Source organism: Erpetoichthys calabaricus, chromosome 7 (genome assembly GCF_900747795.2).
Source record: "Erpetoichthys calabaricus chromosome 7, fErpCal1.3, whole genome shotgun sequence".
NCBI classification, from domain to species: Eukaryota; Metazoa; Chordata; class Cladistia; order Polypteriformes; family Polypteridae; genus Erpetoichthys; species Erpetoichthys calabaricus.
In genome coordinates this window covers 196,849,121-196,875,204 of record NC_041400.2, presented here as the reverse complement: position 1 = coordinate 196,875,204, position 26,084 = coordinate 196,849,121, and the positions used below count along the sequence as shown (strand labels likewise).

The 26,084-nt window shown below is 44.3% G+C and overlaps 1 protein-coding gene across 2 annotated transcripts in view; it reads left to right on the top strand.

Moving 5' to 3' along the window:
* pigg (phosphatidylinositol glycan anchor biosynthesis class G) overlaps positions 1-26,084 on the top strand; it is a 1,234,979-nt gene that overhangs the window by 155,768 nt on the left and 1,053,127 nt on the right. For both annotated transcript variants that reach the window (XM_051929903.1, XM_028805895.2), the window contains exons 5-6: positions 15,969-16,107; positions 22,836-23,048. In XM_051929903.1, coding sequence (XP_051785863.1) covers positions 15,969-16,107; positions 22,836-23,048 — 352 coding nt within the window. The remainder of the gene's footprint in view (positions 1-15,968; positions 16,108-22,835; positions 23,049-26,084) is intronic.

Genomic DNA, 26,084 nt, shown 5'->3' with positions numbered 1-26,084 from the left:
CCAATTCATGGGACTTCATTATGACCTGGAAGTGCTTCCATCGGGTGATGGCCCTGACACCAGAGGTACTCCTGGGTCCTCAATAAAAGGGACCCTGCACTCCTTTATCTAGGCGGGCTGGAGCTGGGAGGAATGAAGGAAGGAAGGGAACACTTGACTGGAGGAGGGCATTGTGGTGGAGAGAGGAGAGGAATTGTAAGGAGAATTGATTTGTAGAGAAAAGAAAACCTGCGTTTGTGCTGCTTTGGAGGTATTTTGTAGTAAACCTTTGATTATTTAAACCCGGGACTGTGCTGGTGTGTTCGTGTTGTGGTTTGGGGCTTGATGATGCCCTTAGTTCTATTACAATGTAAAAAAAAAAAATATATATATATATGTACAGTGCATCCAGAAAGTTTTCCCAGCGCTTCATCACTGTCTCCACATTTTGTTATGTTACAGCCTTATTCCAAAATGGATTAAATTCATTTTCTTCCTCAGAATTCTACACACAACACCCCATAATGACAACGTGAAAAAAGTTTACTTGAGGTTTTTGCAAATTTATTAAAAATAAAAAAACTGAGAAATCCCATGTCCATAAGTATTCACAGCCTTTGCTCAATACTTTGTCGATGCCCCTTTGGCAGCAATTCCAGCCTCAAGTCTTGTTGAATATGATGCCACAAGCTTGGCACACCTATCCTTGGCCAGTTTGGCCCATTCCTCTTTGCAGCACCTCTCAAGCTCCATCAGGTTGGATGGGAAGCGTCGGTGCACAGCCATTTTAAGATCTCTCCAGAGATGTTCAATCAGATTCAAGTCTGGGCTCTGGCTGGGCCACTCAAGGACATTCACAGAGTTGTCCTGAAGCCACTCCTTTGATATCTTGGCTGTGTGCTTAGGGTCGTTGTCCTGCTGAAAGATGAACCGTCGCCCCAGTCTGAGGTCGAGAGCGCTCTGGAGCAGGTTTTCATCCAGGATGTCTCTGTACATTGCTGCAGTCATCTTTCCCTTTATTCTGACTAGTCTCCCAGTCCCCACAGCATGATGCTGCCACCACCATGCTTCACTGTAGGGATGGTATTGGCCTGGTGATGAGCGGTGCCTGGTTTCCTCCAAACGTGACGCCTGGCATTCACACCAAAGAGTTCAATCTTTGTCTCATCAGACCAGAGAATTTTCTTTCTCATGGTCTGAGAGTCCTTCAGGTGCCTTTTGTCAAACTCCAGGCGGGCTGCCATGTGCCTTTTACTAAGGAGTGGCTTCCATCTGGCCACTCTGCCATACAGGCCTGATTGGTGGATTGCTGCAGAGATGGTTGTCCTTCTGGAAGGTTCTCCTCTCTCCACAGAGGACCTCTGGAGCTCTGACAGAGTGACCATCGGGTTCTTGGTCACCTCCCTGACTAAGGCCCTTCTCCCCCGATCACTCAGTTTAGATGGCCGGCCAGCTCTAGGAAGAGTCCTGGTGGTTTCGAACTTCTTCCACTTACAGATGATGGAGGCCATTGTGCTCATTGAGACCTTCAAAGCATCAGAAGTTTTTCTGTAACCTTCCCCAGATTTGTGCCTTGAGACAATCCTGTCTCAGAGGTCTACAGACAATTCCTTTGACTTCATGCTTGGTTTGTGCTCTGACATGAACTGGCAACTGTGGGACCTTCTATAGACAGGTGTGTGCCTTTCTAAATCAGGTCCAGTCAACTGAATTTACCACAGGTGGACTCCAATGAAGCTGCAGAAACATCTCAAGGATGATCAGGGGAAACAGGAGACACCTGAGCTCAATTTGGAGCTTCATGGCAAAGGCTGTGAATACTTATGGACATGTGCTTTCACAGTTTTTTTATTTTTAATAAATTTGTAAAAACCTCAAGTAAACTTTTTTCACGTTGTCATTATGGGGTGTTGTGTGTAGAATTCAGAAGGAAAAAATGAATTTAATCCATTTTGGAATAAGGCTGTAACATAATAAAATGTGGAAAAAGTGATGAAGCGCTGGGAATACTTTCCGGTTACACTGTATATACAGTATCTATGTATTCATCACCCGTTTTTGCACTAAAATATCGCACTGACGATGATATAATAAAGTTTATTAATGCAGCAAACTCATGGACCTGCAGTCCTCACATGAAGGAGCCATTTTGACCGCACAATCCGTGCCCTTCAATGACCCAATTATTGACGTAAACCTGACCTCTCGAGTGCCGTGTGTCTCTGAGGGGCTGAGGTGGGCTTCACTGCGAACAGCCCAGTTCTGTGGCCGTGTAGACCTTTCTCCTAGTTAGTACACTTTCCGATTTTGTTGTCTGCACACGCCTTTGCCTCACATGCACTAGAAGGGTCCACGAAATAAATTTACTGAGGCAAATCCCCTTTTTAAAGCAGCCATCCGGCTCCCCCCTTGAAGTTGTCCCTCCTCGACTTCTTAAGGTGGTCTTTTCTACCGTTCTTCCTATTATTAATTGTAGTTCAACCTCTAGTGTGGTGCCTAAAAATTTTAATTTTTGTGCAACTGGAATAAACCGGGTCTGGACCACTCTGTTGTGTTAAACTTTTTTTCCAGGTTACCTTCTTTGTCTAAACTCTTGGAACAAGTCATCCACACCCAACCTGAAGTCTTTGCTGAACGAACACACAATCCTGGACGTGTTCCAGTCTGGTTTACAACTCACCCCAGCCCTGAGTCCTCTCTGTTTTTACTGATATTCTCTGGTGACTGTGTACCACTCTTTAGACACGATAAACCATGAGACCCTCAACTCCAGGCTGGAGCGGTGGGTGGGCATCACAGGTTCAGCTCTCCAGTGGTTTAGGGTATTATCTCTTTTTGTGTCAGCATCAATGACCTGTGTTGCCTTTCCTAGGGAGGTACCACAGGGCTCCATCCTGGACCCTCTCCTGTTCTCGTTGTACCTGATGCCACTTGGCGCTATTTTCTGGAAACACGCTATTTCCTTTCATCTTAGGTTTATTCCCCTCTGAAGCGCCCTGGTCCATCTGTCCAGCCCCTCCTGGATTGCCTTATTGACGTCAGGAGTTGGATGGCATTACATTTTCTAAATTTTAATGAGAACAAGACAGAAGTCATGCTATGTAGACCCAATGGCACCGGTGGGACCCCCTGCATCGACCTTTCCACTGTGGCTCAATATGAGAAATCCATGATCACAAATTTAGGTGAGAAAATGGCTTCTACTTTAAAACGCAGGGGTAAAATCTCGCTTTTTCCAGTCAAAAATCAAGCCTGTTTTGTCTAAACGCACGCTTGAAATAGGTGATACCTGCTTTAATAACGTCCCTCATCTAGATGACTGCAATGCGCGTCTTTTTGGAATTAGTCAGGCCGCCATCGCTCACCTATAGCTGGTGCAAAATGCTGCTGCTCGATTTTTAACTGTATGAGTAAGCATGAGCACGTTACCCCAATTTTGGCTTCCCTTTACTGGCTTCCAGTTCGCTTTTGAATCCAATTTAGGATCCTTGTATTTGTTTTTAAATCCTTTAATGGTTGAGCCTCATTTTATCTGTCGAGACTACTGCTGCCCCTTATATACCGTCGCCCCCCTCGGGTCAGCAGACCAGACGCTTTTACTTGTTCCTAAGACTCGATGCAAACTCCGAATTGATCGGGCTTCGTCAGGTTTGCCATTGCACGTTAGGCAAGCTCCGTCACTTGCTGTCTTTGACCCCGTGTGAGATGTCGACTATCTGTGTACCTTTTTATTAGGAATTTCCTCAACTCTTATGTGTTTCTGTTTCTTTTACCCTTTGGTTATTGTGTGTCTTATACGTTGGATTTTATTGTACAGCACTTTCGCCAGCCTTGATGTTGTTTTTAAAGTGCTTTATAAATAAATCAATCGATAAATAAATGTTCAGGCGACCACATTATTACTTCTTAAGGCTGAAACAATCTGGCTGAATATTTCAGAAATCGCTAAATGTATGTGGATGAGCTGAACGTCCAGTGCTGAACTCGGCGCCACAACCTCGAGGGAGCGGTAGGGTAACAAGTCAAAAGGGGGAACTGTGTGTTATAGAGGAGGGAGAACTGAAACTCCAGTTATACAGTGCATCCGGAAAGTATTCCCAGCGCTTCATCACTTATTCCACATTTTGTTATGTTACAGCCTTATTCCAAAATGGATTAAATTCATTTTTTTCCTCAGAATTCTACACACAACACCCCATAATGACAACGTGAAAAAAGTTTACTTGAGGTTTTTGCAAATTTATTAAAAATAAAAAAACGAAGAAATCCCATGTCCATAAGTATTCACAGCCTTTGCTCAATACTTTGTCGATGGACCTTTGGCAGCAATTCCAGCCTCGAGTCTTTTTGAATATGATGCCACAAGCTTGGCACACCTATCCTTGGCCAGTTTGGCCCATTCCTCTTTGCAGCACCTCTCAAGCTCCATCAGGTTGGATGGGAAGCATCGGTGCACAGCCATTTTAAGATCTCTCCAGAGATGTTCAATCAGATTCAAGTCTGGGCTCTGGCTGGGCCGCTCAAGGACATTCACAGAGTTGTCCTGAAGCCACAAATTTATTAAAAATTATATTTGCAAATTTATTAAAAATAAAAAAATGGAGAAAGCACATGTACATAAGTATTCACAGCCTTTGCCATGAAGCTCAAAACTGAGCTCAGGTGCATCCTGTTTCCCCTGATCATCCTTGAGATGTTTCTGCAGCTTCATTGGAGTCCACCTGTGGTAAATTCAGCTGATTGGACCTGATTTGGAAAGGCACACACCTGTCTATAGAAGGTCCCACAGTTGACAGTTCATGTCAAAGCGCAAACTAAGCATAAAGTCAAAGGAATTGTCTGTAGACCTCTGAGACAGGATTGTCTCGAGGCACAAATCTGGGGAAGGTTACAGAAAAATTTCTGCTGCTTTGAAGGTCCCAATGAGCACAGTGGCCTCCATCATCCATAAGTGGAAGAAGTTCGAAACCACCAGGACTGTTCCTAGAGCTGGCTGGCCATCTAAACTGAGTGATCGGGGGAGAAGGGCCTTAGTCAGGGAGGTGACCAAGAACCCGATGGTCACTCTGTCAGAGCTCCAGAGGTCCTCTGTGGAGAGAGGAGAACTTTCCAGAAGGACAACCATCTCTGCAGCAATCCACCAATCAGGCCTGTATGGTAGAGTAGCCAGACGGAAGCCACTCCTTAGTAAAAGGCACATGGCAGCCCACCTGGAGTTTGCCAAAAGGCACCTGAAGGACTCTCAGACCATGAGAAAGAAAATTCTCTGGTCTGAGGAGACAAAGATTGAACTCTTTGGTGTGAATGCCAGGTGTCATGTTTGGAGGAAACCAGGCACCGCTCATCACCAGGCCAATACCATCCCTACAGTGAAGCATGGTGGTGGCAGCATCATGCTGTGGGGACTAGGAGACTAGTCAGGATAAAGGGAAAGACGACTGCAGCAATGTACAGAGACATCCTGGATGAAAACCTGCTCCAGAGCGCTCTTGACCTCAGACTGGGACGACGGTTCATCTTTCAGCAGGACAACGACCCTAAGCACACAGCCAAGATATCAAAGGAGTGGCTTCAGGACAACTCTGTGAATGTCCTTGAGTGGCCCAGCCAGAGCCCAGACTTGAATCCCATTGAACATCTCTGGAGAGATCTTAAAATGGCTGTGCACCGACGCTTCCCATCCAACCTGATGGAGCTTGAGAGGTGCTGCAAAGAGGAATGGGCGAAACTGGCCAAGGATAGGTGTGCCAAGCTTGTGGCATCATATTCAACAAGACTTGAGGCTGGAATTGCTGCCAAAGGGGCATCGACAAAGTATTGAGCAAAGGCTGTGAATACTTATGGACATGGGATTTCTCAGTTTTTTTATTTTTAATAAATTTGCAAAAACCTCAAGTAAACTTTTTTCACATTGTCATTATGGGGTGTTGTGTGTAGAATTCTGAGGAAAAAAATGAATTTAATCCATTTTGGAATAAGGCTGTAACATAACAAAATGTGGAAAAAGTGATGAAGCGCTGGGATTACTTTCTGGATGAATGATGAAGTTGGAGGAATTGTGTACAAGTAATGCTCTGTGAACAGAGGGCTGATGGGGCTTTGGTTTAATTTATTAGGTACATAAATGAGGAGGAGATTAGAAAATATAAACTATCTATATGATAACCATGTGGGGGGGGGTTACACAGGGTTAATAGGGATGGAATGTTTGGAATTCTTTCTACTATTGATTCATTTACAATTACAATACAATTTATTTTTGTGTAGCCCAAAATCGCCCAAGAAGGTCCGCAGTAGGCTTTAACAGGCGCTGCCTTTTGACGGCCCCTCAGCCTTGAGACTCTGAGAAGACAAGGAAATCCTTTTAGGGAAAAAAATGGAAGACCCCTCAGGAAAGGCAGTTCAAAGAGAGACAGACCCCTTTCCAGGTAGGGTGGGCATGCAGTGAGTGTTTTAAAAAATAAAGGGAGGGGGTCAATACAACACAATACACAGAACAGAACAAAAGTCATCCTCAATACAATATAATAGTGCAATAGTAATATTACAAGGACAGAGCAGAATTCAACAAAAGATGATATCCCATAATAGGATTTGGATTTGTTCAGAGTCCTGGAGACCTCAGCCATCAAGCTGCCTCCTCCATAGCTGAGACATTGCTGGGCCATCCAATCCAATGAAAGGACCCCTCTACCCGACAATTCCTGTGATCCTCCATCAGGGATGACTTTACCTTAGGCAGGCAAAACAACTTGGCAGGTGGGCAGTGGCACCAAGTGGCACATTTGGGTACTGAGAAGAGAAACAGAACAGGTGAGGGTTAGTAACAAATTCTAACTCTCATGTTACTTCTGTTTTAGTGCTAATGACTGACAACAGAGATGCAGTCTGCACAGTTAATCAGCAGCTCTAGTCAGGGTGTACTAAACTGAAGTGGTGAGTCGTTATTTCTTTGTATAGGTTATTTATAACACTTTTTGTTGTATATGATACTTTTAATATATTGATGTTTGCTGTTGTTATTCTTTTTGTTTTGATAAAGTACTTTAAAAAAAATAACATGTCAAAAGGAACGTCATCCGATTACGTCTTAAAGTAACGAGTAACGTAACGCATATGTTACTGAAGTGAAAATCATTGCGTCATTCTTATTCCAGCAGCACTGGACGTAAGGCCAGAAGAACACATGTCGGTACGCCGGTCCTCCACAGGGCTCAGTCACACCGCCAAGCAGGTAAAGGTGCGCTGCATGCAGTCCGATAATAGAAACCTATCGGTGAAGCGTCAGATTGACTACACAAATTCATAAAACACAAGAAAACGACGACCGGTGTCCTGCTGATTTGCAGTTCACGGCTGACGTTTAGCTCTTTTTTTCACAGTTTAACACTAGAATCCCTGAAACCTAATCAATAATATTTTAGAATAAGCTCTTAAAGCACCGAGGAAGGAGGTGGAGTTGTGGCCCTGAGGCTAGCGATCTGCACAGGCTAATCGGAAGGTTGCCGGTTCGAATCCCGTAAATGCCAAAAGGGACTCTGCTCTGTTGGGCCCTTAAGTAAGGCCCTTAACCTGCAATTGCTGAGCGCTTTGAGTAGTGAAAAAAGCGCTATATAAATGCAAAGAATTATTATTATTATTAATTCTCTCCGCATGTTTTTCTCTTCTCCATTCATCTCTATTGCCCTATTAAACTAATCAATTTAGGTATGTTTACAAGCTTTAAGGCTCACCCCATTGGCCATGCTCTCTTTCTCAGGGGCGGGGGTCGATCTGTTTTCAATCCTATTTTTTTGTAAAAACTGATCTCTTTGTATGGAATGATTAAAATTAATAAAATTTAAAATAAAAAAAAAAGAATCCCTGAAACCTACGAGAAAATTTGTAATCCCGGGCCAGCTTAAAATCCCTCGCAGCTCCTCATCAGCGTCTTCTGTTTTATAAATGTGTCGATCAGCACAAGCAGCAGGCAGCCTGCTCACTGCACCGACGCAGCTCAAGTGTGATCATCGTGGTGTGAATGTGCCCGGAGTAGTATTGGGTAAATAATATCTCGTTATGTGGAACATTTCATGCATTTCTTGTGTGTCCCGCGTCTACAGCGATCTGTGTAAGTGTGGGATGGCAGGAAATGCTGAACACGTAACTAAAACAGAAACTGTTTTTATGTTCTGCTAATAATTGTCAGAAAGCTGACGTGAAGTGTATGATGGGTGAAGTCCAAATATACAAAAATCACACATATAACAAGACAAGTGCACTTTTATTCAAGAATGTAACCAACGTAAAAGAAATTGGGACAGGGTTCGACACACACACCCCTATTGGTCTGCTTGGCTTGGAGTGTTTTGCCAAAGGAGGTTACTTGCGCTCGTAAATGCGGATTATTAAGACCGGGTTGGTCACCTTAACCTGACTAAGTGTGATAATGCACAGTTTAAAGAAGGTCCAGAGAAGAGCGACGAGGCTGATTCAGGGCTACAGGGGATGAGTTATGAGGACAAATTAAAAGAGCTGAGCCTTTACAGGAGATGAAGAGGAGACCTGACTGAAGTGTTTAACTCTTTCAGGGCTGTTGTCGAAATTCAAGGGGTAGACGACGGTAATTGGCTGTAAACTGCGAGAAAACTCGCCCATATGTTTTAGTTCGACTCTCTTTGCTAGAAGGAAAGTTAAGTAGCTTTGCTGATTTAACCTCGATTCCCTGTGCATGCATGAGTAGCCTCTAAAATGGCATCGACATCTAGCGAGAGACTAAAGCAAATATGCAAATTAAAATACTCCATGGATGTTTTACATATTAATCGCAGAACTGGACTCTTGACTTGTCGCACTTGGAATTTGATGCAAGTGATCTGGAGGTCAAAAACAAAAGTGAGGTACCAGCATTGGCTGATCAGTGCCCAGCTGATCGTGGTGCCGATACGCCCACAGCAGCATTCACCTGGATGACAAGAGGTGCAAACCATATTGTGTCACAATGCGACAGCCACCGCTGCCCACCTGATATGCAAAGACCGCCAGGTAGCCGGCCCATCGTGCATTCCTGCTGGCCATCAAGGCGCCCCTGTGGAGCCACTGCTGCCAGAGATGCTGAACTTGCACCAACAGCAGCACAGTTTTATGTTGATTTATGTATGAAGCCATTGCTTTATGTGCTTATCAGAAAACTTGAGTTTTTTGGAAAAAATATTCAGCCCTCAAAGAGTTAAAATGATGAAGGGTATTGGGGACAGAGTGGTGGCTCTGAGGCTCAGGGTCTGCGCTGGCATCCCGAAGGCTGCCAGTTCGAATCCCCGTCACTGCCAAAAGAGATGCTACTCTGCTCTGGCCCTTAACCTTTAATTGCTCCAGGGGCGCCGTACAATGGCTGACCCTGTGCTGTGACCCCAAGGGGTATGCGAAAAGATGTATTTCACTGCGTGTTGTCCTGTATAACTATCCATTCATCCATCCATTATCCAACCCGCTGAATCCGAACACAGGGTCACGGGGGTCTGCTGGAGCCAATCCCAGCCAACACAGGGCACAAGGCAGGGACCAATCCCGGGCAGGGTGCCAACCCACCGCACTCTATAACTATATATGTGACAAATAAATAAAGAATTATTAGTCCAGTGTGTCGAGACGGTGACTTTAAAATGAGTTCATCAAGAACACGGGGACACGGTTGGAAACTCGTGAAGGAGAAATTTCACACCAACATTAGGAAGTTTTTCTCTACACAAAGAACGATAAGACACTTGGAATAAGTGACCAAGTAGTGTGGTAGACAGTAAGACTTTAAGGACTTTCAGAGCTCGACTTGATGTTATTTTACAAGAAATAAGTGGAGAGGACTGGCGAGCTTTGTTGGGCTGAATGGCCTGTTCTTGTCTCGATTGTTCTAATCCATATTACTAACCGAGAATGGTAAACCGGATGGCATGGACGCAGGTACACGGCGATGGGACCATGAGACATACTGCGCAGGCGCGTACAGCGCGCGTGTCATAAACCGCAAGCGAAGTCGTATCCACCGTGAACGAAGGAGTCACGGCCCAAAAACGAAAGAGCTCAACTGACGTGAATGAGAAATGAAGCAACAAGGCGCCCATAGCTAACGACTCATGACACAGCCACACAAAAAAGAGGATTCTGCGCTGCAGCCCAGAGTCGAACGGAAGAGGCTACGGAGGCCCCACAGGTCCACAATGATAGTACGGAAGGCGCGGGAAAGTATGAAAGGCAAAGGCGCCTACACAGCATAGTGAAACCCGACATAGTACGGAAGGCGCAGGCGTCCCCGCCATATTGTGAGTGGCACTACTGCGGAGTGAGGTTAGGAATAATGTGCTGCTTGGGATTGTACAAACCACTGAACGCTTTACACAAAATTCAAACACAATACAGCTCAATGATACAAACACGAGCCCACCTGGATAAGATCAATGAACGCAGGCGCCTACAACGCGCGTCTGAAACTGCGGAAGCAAAGCAGGCACGGGTTCAAAACAAACGAGCTTGACTGACGGATATACAAACACGAGCCCGGCTGGATAAAATCAATGAACACAGGCGCCTACAACGCACATCTGAAATGCTGCGGGCAAAGCGGGCACAGCTCCAAGACGAACGAGCTCGACTAATGCATTTCAGGATACCCAACGCCGGGGGTAGGCGAGCAGGGGGCTAATAACTTGCATTCCACATATACATGTCATACGGCTCTGGTTCCATGAGGTGTAGAAGATCAGCCCAGCTGTAGGCAGACACTGAGACACACAAGGTCCAAAAGCTCACTTTTTTTATTTTCTGTTTCTTCTACCGCTCACACAGTGCACCAACCTGCCACAGTAGCTCAGTTCCTTTGACTTTTCTTTCTCCTTCTCTTCTGCCTCCTCCACTCCTCTCCCACAACCTCTGTCTTCTACCTCCCGACTCTCCCTTTTATACTTCACCTGGATGTGCTCCCTGATGAACGTCCTGCAGTACTTCCTGGTGTGGCTGAAGCTCTGCAGTCCATGGCTGTGGAACCATCCGGACGTCCCCTGGCGGTGGCCACAGTCCCCCCATAGGGTTGAGCTTCCAAGCTCCGTGGCCCTCATGCAGGCCAGGGGTGGCTGCCCTCTTGCGTCCCAGGGAAGATACAGCCCCTCTCCCGGTCCTTCCTTTCTCCAGGCAAAGTCCCCCGGTCGTCTGTCACAGAGGTTATAACAGAGTTCAGAAAGGACGTAGGGGACAGAAGGGGACGTAGCAACACAAGCACAGATCTGATGTCTCTTACACACAAACGCTGCCAGTGCCGCGCTGTGCTCTGTTTCGTTATTGTATTGTGAACCCCGTCTGGCGTATCGTGCATCTCTGGAGCGTTGTGACGTCAGCTCGCTGTGCCATCCCATACAGCTCTGTTTCACAGAACGTATCGTGGATGTTAGGCGGCAGACACCTTCGTGTTCCTGCTGACCTTTCGTTGTTCTTTGTCACTGAAGCCCCAGCCGTGTTTGGTGGGCCGCTCACGAGATGTCACCACCGCAATTCTTGTTCGCACCATTATGGTGTGTAGCGCTGGGTTTTCCTTTTTATAAAGTAAAGTGGATTTGATGGGGTCTGCTAACGCACGTAACTGCGTTCTATTTTCACGATTGTTTCTGAATGCGACTTCCTACTACAAAAATATTTAAATTGCAGACTCGTTGATGTTGTAACTAGAAAGCTTAAATTAGCCAAACTAAATTCTCATTCAGACGGGTTTAGGGGTTCGGGGCCGCTGTGCACCGATACTCTCTACCGGCATCTCCTGGTATTTAATGTATGTATACTGTTAGTTCGGACCACATTAGCAGCCCCCTATTTATAACAACCGTATGTCTGTTCAGACCAACACGGACTGCACCCAACCCCTAACACCATCTGAACAGGACTTTAGTTGGGCATCTCCTCGTATTTAATGTATGTGTACTGTTAGTTCGGACCCCATTAGCAGCCCCCTATTTATAACAACCGTATGTCTGTTCAGACCAACACTGACTGCACCCAACCCCTAACACCATCTGAACAGGACTTTAGTTGGGCATCTCCTCGTATTTAATGTATGTGTACTGTTAGTTCGGACCCCATTAGCAGCCCCCTATTTATAACAACCGTATGTCACTGCGCACCTCCAAGGGTCACCTGCATAAATTGTGTGCATTAGCGTGACTTTGGGCCTCCAAGGGGACAGTGCCAGCCAGTGCCAGTGTGTCACAGTTGCCCAAGTTGGGGTGCATTTTTGGTGCTCATTTCCCACCCCCCAACCTGCACCAAATCTGTAGACGCTTTATAACGATGCACTGAATTCACATACAATTCGTATTTTTATGCAGGTTTCAGTGTGTGGAGCATTGTGCCAACATCAGACCAAAAAAAAAAAATCTGCATTAAAATTAGCTTTAAAGAATAAAACACAAAGTCAGTCAGTCAGTCAGTCAGTCAGTCAGTCATCGTCCAACCCGTTATATCCTAACACAGGGTCATGGGGGTCTGCTGGAGCCAATCCCAGCCAACACAGGGCGCAAGGCAGGAACAAACCCCGGGCAGGGTGCCAGCCCACTGCAGGACACATACACCCACACACTAGGGACAATTTAGGATCACCAATGCACTTAACCTATGGAATGAAACCCACACAGACACGGGGAGAACATGCAAACTCCACACAGGGAGGACCCAGGAAGCGAACCCAAGTCTCCTAACTAGGAGGCGGCAGTACCACCCACTACACCACCATAAAACACAAAGTTCACAGTCAAAACAATACAAATGTAACCGTCCTGTACGCATCTCAAAACATCTCGGCTCCTTCCAAACATCCTTCAAGCTACGCGGCGCCTGCCCCTTCAACAACAAAACACGAACGTTGTGAACTTGAGAGACTTTTAGCAGACACTCGGCACGTCCCCTTAAACAGACTGCAGACATTCACACAACTTTACAAAATGGTGCAGTCAGCAGAGCCCCACTTGTGTTAAAACTCCACAAACGCCGTCCTCTGTAGTGGTGACCTGCTGATCTGACTCTTCACGTTTGCTCCTCTCCTGACACACTAAATAAAAAAAAAAGAACAAAGTCTCTGTAGCTGGAAATCTGAGGCCAGGCACTGATTGGATGGTGACATTGCCTCATTTGCATACACCCGTGAAGATACACAAACCGGGATCATGGGTAAGTGATTAGTGATAAATATTACACTCTATTCTATTGAGTTTAGTAATTACATTAGGCTATTCAAAGTAGTTCAAGTGGACAAATGTAATTTATATGGTCACAGTTCATGGGGCGGCCTAATAAAAATCGAGTGGCGTCTCCACACCACAACTGTTAGCTACCAGGCAGGCTGGCGGGTTAAATACAGAAGAGCCCAGTGGGCCACACGTGTGTTTATTCTGCCATTGTGGGATTTTCTTTTCACTCCTGTCAAATGGAGTTGATCTTCTTACAGACATGTGAACTAAGAAAGAAAGAGATAGATACATGTGAAAGGCACTATAAGATAGATGGATGGATGGATGTGAAAGGCTCTATAAGATAGATAGATAGATAGATAGATAGATAGATAGATAGATAGATAGATAGATATGAAAGGCACTATATAATAGATGGATAGATGGATGTGAAAGGCTCTATAAGATAGATAGATAGATGGATATGAAAGGCACTATATAATAGATGGATAGATGGATGTGAAAGGTGCTATAAGATAGATAGATGGATATGAAAAGTACTATATAATAGATAGATAGATGGATTGATTGATAGATAGATGGATGTGAAAGGCACTATAATATAAATAGATGGATGGATGTGAAAGGCACTATGTAATAGATGGATAGATAGATGGATGTTAAAGGCACTATAAAATAGATAAATAGATGGATGTGAAAGGCACTATAAAATAGATAGATGGATGGATGTGAAAGGCATCTATATAATAGATGGATAGATAGATGGATGTGAAAGGCGCTATATAATAGATAGATAGATGGATGTGAAAGGCACTATAATATAAATAGATGGATGGATGTGAAAGGCACTATATAATAGATGGATAGATAGATAGATGGATGTGAAAGGCGCTATAAGATAGATACATGGATAGATGGATATGAAAGGTACTATATAATAGATAGATAGATGGATTGATTGATAGATAGATGGATGTGAAAGGCACTATAATATAAATAGATGGATGGATGTGAAAGGCACTATATAATAGATGGATAGATAGATGGATGTGAAAGGCACCATAATATAGATAGATGGATGGATGTGAAAGACACTATATAATAGATGGATGGATGTGAAAGGCACTATATAATAGATGGATGTGAAAGGCGCTATATAATAGATTGATAGATAGATGGATATGAAAGGCACTATATAATAGATAGATGGATGTGAAAGGCACTATAAGATAGATAGACAGACAGAATGAAAGGCACTATATCATAGAAAGAAAGAACCTAACTGCCGTACTTCTTCTGCAATGTCAGAGTCTTGAAGATGCATCTTTAGGCAATTTGCAAAACGTCCCGCACGGTGCAGAATGTGAAGTCATCGTGTATCTTGTATTCATGTTTGTTTTATTCGCTCACTTCTGTCTAATTTATTCATTTGTATTCATTTTTTAGATTCCGATTTTCACATTCAGTACACGGTCATATCTGAGTTGAACGAAGGCTCTAGATTTCTCAAGTCATTTTTGCCATCGCTGCTTTCTTCTGTGACTCGCTCCAGGATCCGTCATTCTTAACATTCACACTTTACTTTTTTTTATATATTGTTAGTTCAAAGTGTTTATAAATTTCCGTGATAACACCCACCTTAATGAAGTGCCCCCTCACCTCGCCCCGCGCGCTGGCCCAGTCGTCAGCACCTCCAAGCGGGATTCTGCACATGTACAACAAGGAGTAGCAGCCCTTTGGTTTCGTCTCCTTTTCAAAGGACCCCATTCCAAAACGCTCAAATTTAGGGGTTCTACAGACCTGTCGATTCCCACAGGACCTGCAGTGATTTATTTACAGGATGAAATGCTCTGTAATCTTTACTGAGAAGAAGTGAACACGCAGGGTACATTAAACATTCCTGTCATGAGCGATTCGGGCAGCACTACAATTACTGGGGTCCTTCAACCCGTGTTGGTGTGAAGCTAGGGCCGCCATCTCCGAACGCACCTCAGTGTCACGCCATGTGGACGCTGTTTTCTGTTTGTCTCATTCCGTCTACTGTATCTTCATTTCCTGGCCCTTCATTTTTTCCTGTACTACCTTCTAATCATCATGACAGTCATGTGATGTGACGTGTGGTTGTCACGTGTTAATGACGGGCACAAGTCAGGGCTGCATTGTGACCCACAAAGAGGCAAAAGAGTCCTGACGTGGACCAGCAAGAGCGAGCACATCCCAGCCATCCTGCTTCAGCTCTACTGGCTCCCTGGGTCTTAGAGGATCGAATCTCAAACTCGATCGATGGCCGCACATCACACCACGTCAGTGACCTCCTCCATCACTAGGCTCCTGTTCACCCACTAAAGTCCTCTGATTCTGGCCATCTTGTTGTGCCCCACACTGAGCTGCACTCTATGGGTGACAGCAGGGCCTCCAGCTGTAAGGCACCCTGACTCTGTGAAGCGGCTTGAGCATGGGAAAGGCGCTATATAAATAAAATGTTTTATTATTATTATTATTATTAATGTTGCTACAACAAGCGGAGCTGCAGGATTCCAGAAACATAGAGAACGGCTAATAAATCTGAGCATATGAAAGTACAGAAAAGTATCCGTGAAAATGAGTTGCAAATAGAAAAACGTACAGAATGGCACAAAAGGTGTGGAAAAAAAACATAAAACCTCGACGCCGTGACGCCATGACGGCCGGAGGGCTGAGCAGGTCTTCTGTTTCTTTTTCTCCTTTTAAAGAAAAGTCAACTGATGGATTTACAGCTCCCCTCTTCTTCTTCTTCTTTCACCCCAGGAGGTGGAGGGCGCCCTCTCCAGCTTGCTGGTCCTTTGTGGAGATCATGGGATGTCTGAAACTGGGAGCCATGGTGGGTCGTCGGATCCTGAGCTCAACACCCCCCTTGTCCTCGCGAGTCCAGCCTTCAGGAGGAAAGGTAAGCTGTGGCAAAGCCCCCCGGAGTGCTGTGGGTCTCTTCATTCATTTCAGAACCCTGAGGGACCACCTAAGGTGATGCACCTCAGTTGTTAGGTTTAAACAGGAGGAGCACAAGAAGTTGTGGTGTCCTAGTAGTTGGGGGGGGGGGAGGTTAACCCCAACTCTCTTAATGACCCCCAAATGACAAATGGACTGTAATGTTAAGCATATTAAGATGGTGATGTGTCTGAAGCCACCAGCACATTAAAAACCGTTTGTTTCCTCACATTTCTGTCCATCCACATCATAAATGCTTCTCACGTGACAGGATTAGCCATTCAAACTACCGAGTGGTGGGTGCTGATGGTGTGAATGTGTGTGCTGGAGCTGCTGGGGCTCACATTAAAAGGCAGATGACCCCTAATGGCCACGTGTGGGACACCTGAGCATCACCGCCTAAAAAGCAACGTGTCCTGTGTGGGCAAACGTGAAGTGAACTCGGGACAAGTGACGATAGAAAAAGAAGAATCTGAGAGCAGAATAACGTGGGGTGACACAAGAGTCCTGTCCGGGCTTGAGTTCCTGTCTGTCATATAGTGCCTTTCAGATCTATCTATCTATCTATCTATCTATCTATCTATCTATCTATCTATCTATCTATCTATCTATCTATCTATCTAGCTATCTATCTATCTATTATATAGTGCCTTTCACTCTACCTATCTATCTATCTATCTATTATATAGTGCCTTTCACTCTATCTATCTATCTATCTATCTATCTATTATATAGTGCCTTTCACTCTATCTATCTATCTATTATATAGTGCCTTTCACTCTATCTATCTATCTATCTATCTATTATATAGTGCCTTTCACTCTATCTATCTATCTATCTATCTATCTATCTATCTATCTATTATATAGTGCCTTTCACTCTATCTATCTATCTATCTATCTATCTATCTATTATATAGTGCCTTTCACTCTATCTATCTATCTATCTATCTCACTATCTATCCATCTATCTATTATATAGTGCCTTTCACTCTATCTATCTATCTATCTATCTATCTATTATATAGTGCCTTTCACTCTATCTATCTATCTATGTACCACTTTTTGGCACATTTTCACCCTCAAATCCAAGTGATGTTTTATAAAAGAGGGCCGGGTGTGGAATTTCCCACTTGTGGCATCAGGTCAGCACTCAAAAAGTTTCTGATTTTGGAATTTTGAATTAGGGTACTTAATGGGTGTGTGCAGATTTCCACAAAGTGGAAATGAGGCCACGAGACCACCCAGCCCTCCCTAACATCAATGATTTTCTATTTTCTTTTCTCCTCTCCTCTCTTTTCTTTTCTTTCCTCTCTTTTCTTTTCTCCTCTTTTCTTTTCTTTTTCTTGTTTTATTCCACTCTTCACACTCCTGACGTGACTTCCATTTGATGGATCTTTGTCAACATTCAGCGCATGCCAGCTATTAATACACCACGCCGTCTTATTTATGGAGATGCCCTTTCTCCTCGTTTGGTGCGTTTCGGAGGAGGCGCGCGTAGCGTCGGGATCATTAAACTGCCAGATGTGTCAGCTGTTAATTTGCACTGTGAAAGACGAGCAGATGCCGGAGTCACGGGATGCACGGGAGCTGTCAGCAATGCCGCCTTTTAATTGGCCGAGGGGGATTTTGAGTGCTTTACGCTTACTGTACGCTCGCCCAACTCGCCATCCCCTGGCGCCCTGCGTATGGCAGACATGAAGCGGCGCGTCTCGCCAGTCGGCCTTCTGCAGATCACCTAAACCTCACTTGAAATGTCTGAATAAGGAGAAGAGAACTAAAAGAGGGTCACGGCCAGAGATAAGTTGGCATAAGAGGGTCGTCTCTAATTTTCTTCCTTTAGGTGTGTGTATGTGTGTGTGGCATTTAAAACCAAATAAAGCTCCCAAATGAGACACAAATACACCAACACAGAGTCACATTTCCCGTTTCCTTTAGTGGGCACAAATTGACACGTTTTGTGTTGTAAGTTTTGATTTTTCCATAATTTTTTTTTGTTGTTGTTTGAAAGTGCTGTGTGGTTGTGAGACATGGACGCTATCCAGTGACCTGAGATGAAGACTGGACTCCTGTGTCTCTTCGGAGAATCCTTGGGTGCCACTGATTTGACGTGATGTTGCTCACAGGGTCCCGAATGAGGCACATGACCTGCTTTGTGAGGGAGCGTCAGTTACAGCACTACGGCCATGTGGCGTGTTACCCCAAAGGTGATCAGGCTCACAGGACCCTCACTGTTGAGGACCCAAACAGCTGGACCAGGCCAAGGGGTCGCCTGGCTGCAGCAGATAGAGGGTCATTTGCAGAGGGTGGGACTGGACCACGTGTCCACCTGGGTAGTTGGATGCCGAGTTGTTTCACAATGTAGTGGGTGCGGCAACGCTCTGTACCAGTGCAGGCTCCCCAACTTGACTTGAAAGTCTGTAAAACTGTAAAAAGGAGCAGCGAGGTGAGTGGGCTGCAGATAGGAACTCAAAGAGGACTCAGAATGTCCGGACCTGTGCAGAAATGCAGGTTTGTTTCGGCTTGTAATCTATGCAGTCTACCGAATGGACAAGTACATCACTCACTCTTACGATGAAATGAACCTGGAGATCCAAAGCACAGAAGTCCCAAACGTGTTCCAAAAATGGCCACTAGAGGGAGAAATCCGGTTAAAAAGAAACAAAACAAAACCCTGTGGGCCGCGTCGAGTCTTTCTAAAATATAACAATTTATTCTGCTCAGAAATGCCCTGTGACACAAGAAGGTCCGTGGAGCACAAAAAGCAAAAAAAAAAGAAAAGTGACCAAACCCAAATCACAAATCTGGAAACAGAGCTCAGGTTCAGGAATCCAGAAAATCACAAAAAAGCACAAGAACTTTGACAGAATCAACACGAACCGCCAGGAACTCTGGGAAACGCTCACCTTTATATGGCTGAGAGGATGGGACCTGGTGGTGATGGGCAGGTGGCCCCGCCTCTTGGGGGACCACCCACAAAACAGATGGAACATAAAAGACACACAGAAACTGTAACACACGGCTATAAAAAAAAACAATCTTGGGAGGGAGACCAGGGAGACGAGACGTGATCTTCTTGGAAGACAATTTGATGTCCTGTGAGACATCATTTAAAACAAGTTCACGGACATCTAACCTAGCAGTTTTTGGAATGCTTTTGGCAGACAGACATCATGTGCTCCCAGCTCTTAAAACAACGACAAGCAAAACACGCAGCTCGCCAGCAACAGCAGGACAGCAGATGATCCGACCGCTTCTCCTTCTCCTGAGTGTGCGTTTAGCCGCCCCCCCACCCTTCATAACGCAAGCGGCAGAGACGCGAGATGGCAAAAGTACAGCTGCTGTACAGGCTTTGAAATGATCGATCCGCAGCGCCACAAACTGAAGACGCAGCTCGCCAGCAGCTGATCTGACAGCATCTCCTTAGTGTGCGTTCAGCCGGCCCCCCTTCAACGCGAGTGACATATACATCCTGCGAGAAAGAGATGTAACCACACCCGGGGCCGGAAACAAAGGACAAGTATTGTTTTTACAAAAGTTTTAAAGTGAAAGTGAAAATAACGCATATGTAACAATTCCCATGAAAATAACAATCTCTTTAAATTGTATATCCAGTAAACCAAATACGGGGGTGGGCAAGCGAAGCGAACAGGGGGCGGAGCCCCCTAGTTATAATTATATCAATTATAGTAATTATTATGTTATATAATTATTATTATGTACTGTGTGTGTATATGTATATATATATGTATATATATATATATATATATATATTTTATATACACACTATTAACACACTATATATATATATATATATATATATATATATATATTTATATATATATTGTGGTGCCCAGATGGGGGTGGTACCCAGCCGGGATGCCCAGGAGGACTGGAGGAGGGCTTTAGCCTCCTCCAGACCACGAAGGGGCGACCGCCCTGGTTGCTTTGGGGGCCACGGGTACAGAGCTTGGAAGCTCTACCAGTGTAGGGGCCCATGGTCACCGCCAAGGGGCGCCCCAATGCCTTGGGGACCCTGGACCCCAACACTTCTGCCACACCCGGAAGTGCTGGGGGGAAGAAAATAGGGGACACCCGGAGTGCTTCCGGGGTGCGCAGCTGGCACTTCCGCCACACTGGGGAGTGCCGGTGGAAGATTGCCGGGGAGCACCTGGAGCACATCCGGGTGCGTATAAAAGAGGCCGCCTCCCTTCAGACAGGGACAAGAGTCGGGTGGAAGTAGGACGATGTCGGAGGAGGACAAGGAGGCGGCCTGAAGAAAAAGGCATTATGTTGTGTGGCCAGGACTTTGGGGACTGTGGGGTTTGTGAGCACTGTAAAAATGGAAAACGTGTGTTGGGTGACATGAACGTGTCTGCCTGTTTGTGTTCAGGCCAACCTCCACAATATATATATATATTAAATTATTAATATGTTATAATTATATTATTATGTACTATATTTATTTTATATACACACTATTAACACACTATATATTATTAATATGTTATAACTATTATTATTATTATGTACTATATATATATATATATATATATATATATATATATATATATAATATACACACTTAAATTATATACACTATTAACACACTATATATATATATATATATATATATATATATATATATATATATATAATGTTATAATTATTATTATTATGTACTATATACATTTTATATACACACTATTAACACACTATATATATATATTATTAATATGTTATAAGTATTATTATTATGTACTATATATATATATATATATATATATATATATATATATAAATAAATAATATACACACTTAAATTATATACACTATTAAAACACTATATATATACTAGACAAAAAGCCCGTTTCGACAACGTGAGATGAAACGAGCACGAGTTTGTGTCAGCAGTGTATGAAGAACAAGTGATAAGTAAGAAATAAATAAGAAAAGGTTGTAAGTAATGATAGTTAACTAAGAGGTTTGGGATATGTATGACTTTATCACGGCGAAAAATACTGTACACTTAAAAAATACATGCTATCTATGACAACGGTTTTTGTTTGTATACCGGAGGCCTGTCAGTTTGCAACTAAAGTTGTAAACTCTCTCTGTAGACTACATTTTTTGTGAAGACACTCTCACTGTTTGGTAGTAATGTCCCTTGTGTGGCCCATCTTTAACTTGCACCTTCACATCACTCGCCCTTCTGACTCTTGAAAAAGCCACATACAATTGACCATGGCTTTTGTAATGATTGTAGTCCGCTTTACTCATTACTGTACAGGCTTGTACTGTTAGTTGATGAATTTTCCAGGCCTATAGTATAATATTGAACAATGAATGTTCCAGTACAATATGGAATAGTAATAAGTATAAGCACCTCAAACCTGATATAGGTGTATTGAATGAATGCGTAATTGAATCAGAATGTGTAGTTAGGCCTCGAGCTGTAGTCGAAATCGCCTTTCAGGCCTCTAGAGCTTTAATCGAAGTCGCCTTTCTCTTTGAATTTTTGCGGCCGTTGGCACCAAGTTGTGAGAATAAGCAGTTTTGAAAGGGCGAGGATGCAGGGGGCATTGATATCACTCCAGATGGTGTGGTGAACATTCAGTGCTTGGTGCGAATAGGCCAGCAGCGTTTTATTTTATTCGGATCTCAGCAGCAGCACACGACAATGCGTACCGTGCCACCTGTGGAGATTTGTATGCGGCTTAGAATGTGTACCTCGCTTCACACACATCAACATCTGCGGACGACGGTAGTGTTAATGATCGTGATGGCTGTGGAGTCGTTCCTGCCGCTGAAAGTACTTAATAATAATATGTTACGTATTATTTTGAGTGTGAGGGTTGGCTGTGATCGGGGCTAATATCCTACGCCTGGGCAGAAGGATTTGGGATTTCGGAATAATAATCCCGAAATACGTAGGCTAAATCTGCCACCTGCCGCGATGTTGGGGTTGGATTTTGGTCTCGTAAGGTTTTTCAGGCAGCTGCGCAGAAGGCGACTGCACATTCGGCTTCGGACGGACGTCAGTGAGTGAGTGAGTGAGGAGGCAGGCGAATTATGTATTAAGATTATTAATATGTTATAATTATTATTATTATTATGTACTATATATATTTTATATACACACTATTAACACACTATATATATATATATATGTTATTAATGTTATAATTATTATTATTATGTACTATATATATTATACACACTATTAACACACTATATATATATATATATTAAATTATTAATATGTTATAATTATTATTATGTACATATATATTTTATATACACACTATTAACAGTACAATATGTTATTTATATTATATATAAATATAATTTAATTTATATATTAAATTATTAATATGTTATAATTGTTATTATTATGTTATTTATATATATATATTATATACACACTATTAACACACCATATATATATATTTTAATAACTATTAATATGTTGTTATTATATAATTATTATTATGTACTGTATATATATTATATAGACACTATTAACATACATAAAATTGCACACAAGAGACCTCAAACAAGACTTTGTGCGCCAGCCGTCAGGGTGGTCCGGGCTGACACCTGTCATGTGGCGTCTCTTCAGAGGCCCACCTCGCTCAGGTTCGTTTTCTGCCAGGCCGCTGACGCCATTTTCCTTTTTCTTCTCTTGCAGTTGCCTATGACCTCCCCAATGTGGTGGAGCAGGTGGACCTGACATCGACCCTGGCTGTAGGCCTTGGTCTTCCCATCTCCCAAAACAACGTGGGCCATCTCATTTTCCCGGTGGTGGAGGAGTGCTCAATGAGGGAACAGCTGCGCTTCCTGCATCTCAATGGCTTCCAGCTGAGCAGACTGTTACGGGACGGCACTTCAGCATACGAAAAGGGTGAGTGGGCTCTTTCCTTGCTACCGGCCATCTTTATCTGTGCCCAAGGAGCAGCTTGGCAAGCAGGCTGCGGGTAGGAAGTCAAAGAGAACTCGGAATGTCAGGATCTTCCTTAGTATCGGCATTCAAGAATGCACTAAATTGTAAAACATGTCAGCTATAAATGAAGGCAGGTTATGGGAGAGTTCACCAGTGGGTCCGGTGTGCCGTACTTGTGACCTGTTAGAAACTCCACACAGAGCCATAGCAAGGTTTGGGGCAGCCACCCGTATAATTGGTATCCTGGCTGCAATGTCGTAAAAATGAATACAACACTGCTGTGCACAAAACTGAGTCCAAAACAGAACTGAGGGAATAGGGAAAAGGTGGAGGCTTTTAAAGGGGAAGACAGGAAGTGAGGTCAAAGGGGTCGGGCTCACAAGGGTCTTCAGCCATAGGCTCGAGCCCAGACGTGACATCACAGGGGCCGGAGCCGGCAAGGTCTTCTTCCATAGGCTCGGTCCCAGAAGTGACGTCAAGAGGACCAGGTGGAATCTCCCGAGACTGGTCTGCAGGAAAGGGAGAAAAAGAGTCGGTGCACTCTGCCACATCCTGGTCTCATTCGGAATTGCCCTTCCTCAAGCTCTATAGCTGCCGCCCATGCGCACGTGTGTGACATACCACATAGTATGAATCACGGCCTGAACGACTGTGGATGGGAAACAAATTGGGCGAAACAAAAAAAGTCGTCTTAAAACCGCAAACGGTAAACCTGCAGGTCCAAACACAAGATGGAAAACGAAAGATCCAAAGTCAGTCAGTCCGTCAGTACGTCCGTCAGTCCCGCCTGCTTCACAGTTCTTTCCCTCAATGGCTTACACTCCTTTGATCTTATTATCCCAAATGGTTTGCATTGGGAAAGCACAACACGCAAGTATCCTTAGTTTGTAAAAGAGGCGTTTGTTATATATTTAAATCCAAAAACCAGAACACCAGAAACACCTCAATGCTGTACAAAAGAACACAAACGACAAAGTGAGAAGTTTGGGAGATCCACCCGTATACTCCAAAAATGGTTGATTGGGTTGGTCTTTACAGACGTGAGCTCCAAACAGAACTGAAGGGAGAACAAAATGGCTGCCATATACAGGGTGAGCCAAAATTAAGTAGCACGTTTCTCAAGGTCATTGTGCCAGTGGGTTGGGGTGGCTGGGGGTCCTTTGATAGGCGATGCCTTGTCGTTTTCAGTCGGCCACACGCCTTGGTCTGGTGCTCACCGTTGCTTTCGCTGTCGATGCGTTCTTCAAAAACAACAAATCCATCGTCACTACACAACACGCCTTCCGAGCACACTTCAGCATTCCTCCTAACGGCAACGTCCCAAGTCGGAAAACAATTCTAAATTTATACAGACGGGTGTACAACGTTGAACAGAAAATCTCCAGGCCGTCCTCGGACTCCATGAACGCCTGAACACATCCAAGCTGTAAGGGCATCCATTGTGCAGTGTGCTAGACATTCAGCACACGTCTGCCTTCGGCATTGCCAACACGTCTTTGATTTGTATGAGGTCCTTCATTTCCATCCATACAATGATGGCAGTGCAGGAACTCAATGAGAGAGACTGGGAGAGCCATAGAGAGTTGTGCGCCAACATTCTGCAAACCGTTCTTCGAGATGGCATTGTCATGTGACGTCAGCCCCGAGGTACATTTCCAATTGAATGGTGGCATAAATAAGCAAAACTTTCACTACTGGGCTGAAACCAACCCTGGTGAACTTCATCAGAGACCCCCGCACAGTGAGCACACGGGTTACAGTTTGGGGCACCGTTACAGAATTTGGCATCGTAGGCCCTTACTTTATTGAGGAGGTGGGGAGCAACGGTCACCGTCACTTCAGAACGTCACATTGAAATGCTGGAGAACTGGAAGACATGGATGTGGTGGATGCCTGGAGTGACAGCTCATACGGAGATCCATGCAAGTTTTCCAGGAGAGAAGCTGATCTCCCTGTGTGGCGATGTTGGGTGGCCTTCATGTTCACCTGATCTCGCTCTGCACGATTTCCTCTCAAGTCGAAGATCCACACACACCAACCTCAAAACCTGGAAGCCCTCAAGGACACTACTCACCACAAAATCGCCGAACGACTCATGCGGGCGTTCAGAAATCGTCTCAAAGAGTGTATCGCTAATGATGGCCACCACCTTGAAGACGCCATTTTTCAAACACAGTGAACAAAAATCTTTTTGGTTTCCCCTTTCTAGTGTCATCATGAACTTGATTTTTTCTTGTAGCGTTTTTGCAGTGTAAACATTTGAATTGTGCTACTCACCCTGTATATTCTCTAGACAGGAAGTGATGTAATGGGAGAATGGTATTCTGGGACCCGGAAATGACATCAGAAGGAGGCGGGATCTTGAGAACCAGAAGAGGAAGTGACGTTGGCTGTCCTGTGAGGACCGGAAGTGGCTTTAGGCTGAGGGTTCATCGGGTGGGCTGCAGGGAAAGAGAAGAAAGAGTTAGAGGGCAGTGCCAACCCCTGGTCTGGTGGGAACATACAGTAACACTTATTTGAGCCCATAAACTGTCTGCCAAGCGCACTGTTAAATAGTCACAGCGGTTACGATGTCACCAAAAATCACATGAACAGCAATAAAAATCTACCAACCGCGTACCCATAGAAAACAAGATGGGGTCGTAAGAAAGTTCATAATGTTGAATATTGTCACACACGTGTGCTTGGGAGTCGACTGCCATGCTAATTCCACCTCGAGTCGAGGGCTGGCGCTACTGCCTAATTCCTCTCCTCTCCTTTCCCCCCGGTGACAGAAGGATATTAATAATAATTCTTTACATTTATATGGCACTATATAATGTGCAGCATCCACCGGGGTGATACGGCGGCAGCCTGAAGACTCACCACACATGAGCTATTAGGTGGTGAAGTGTCAGTTAGCCAATCAGAGGCAGGGGATGATTAGGGGGCCACAATGACCAGGCCATGGTGGGCAATTTAGGCAGGACATCAGGATGCACCCCTGGATGACCACAG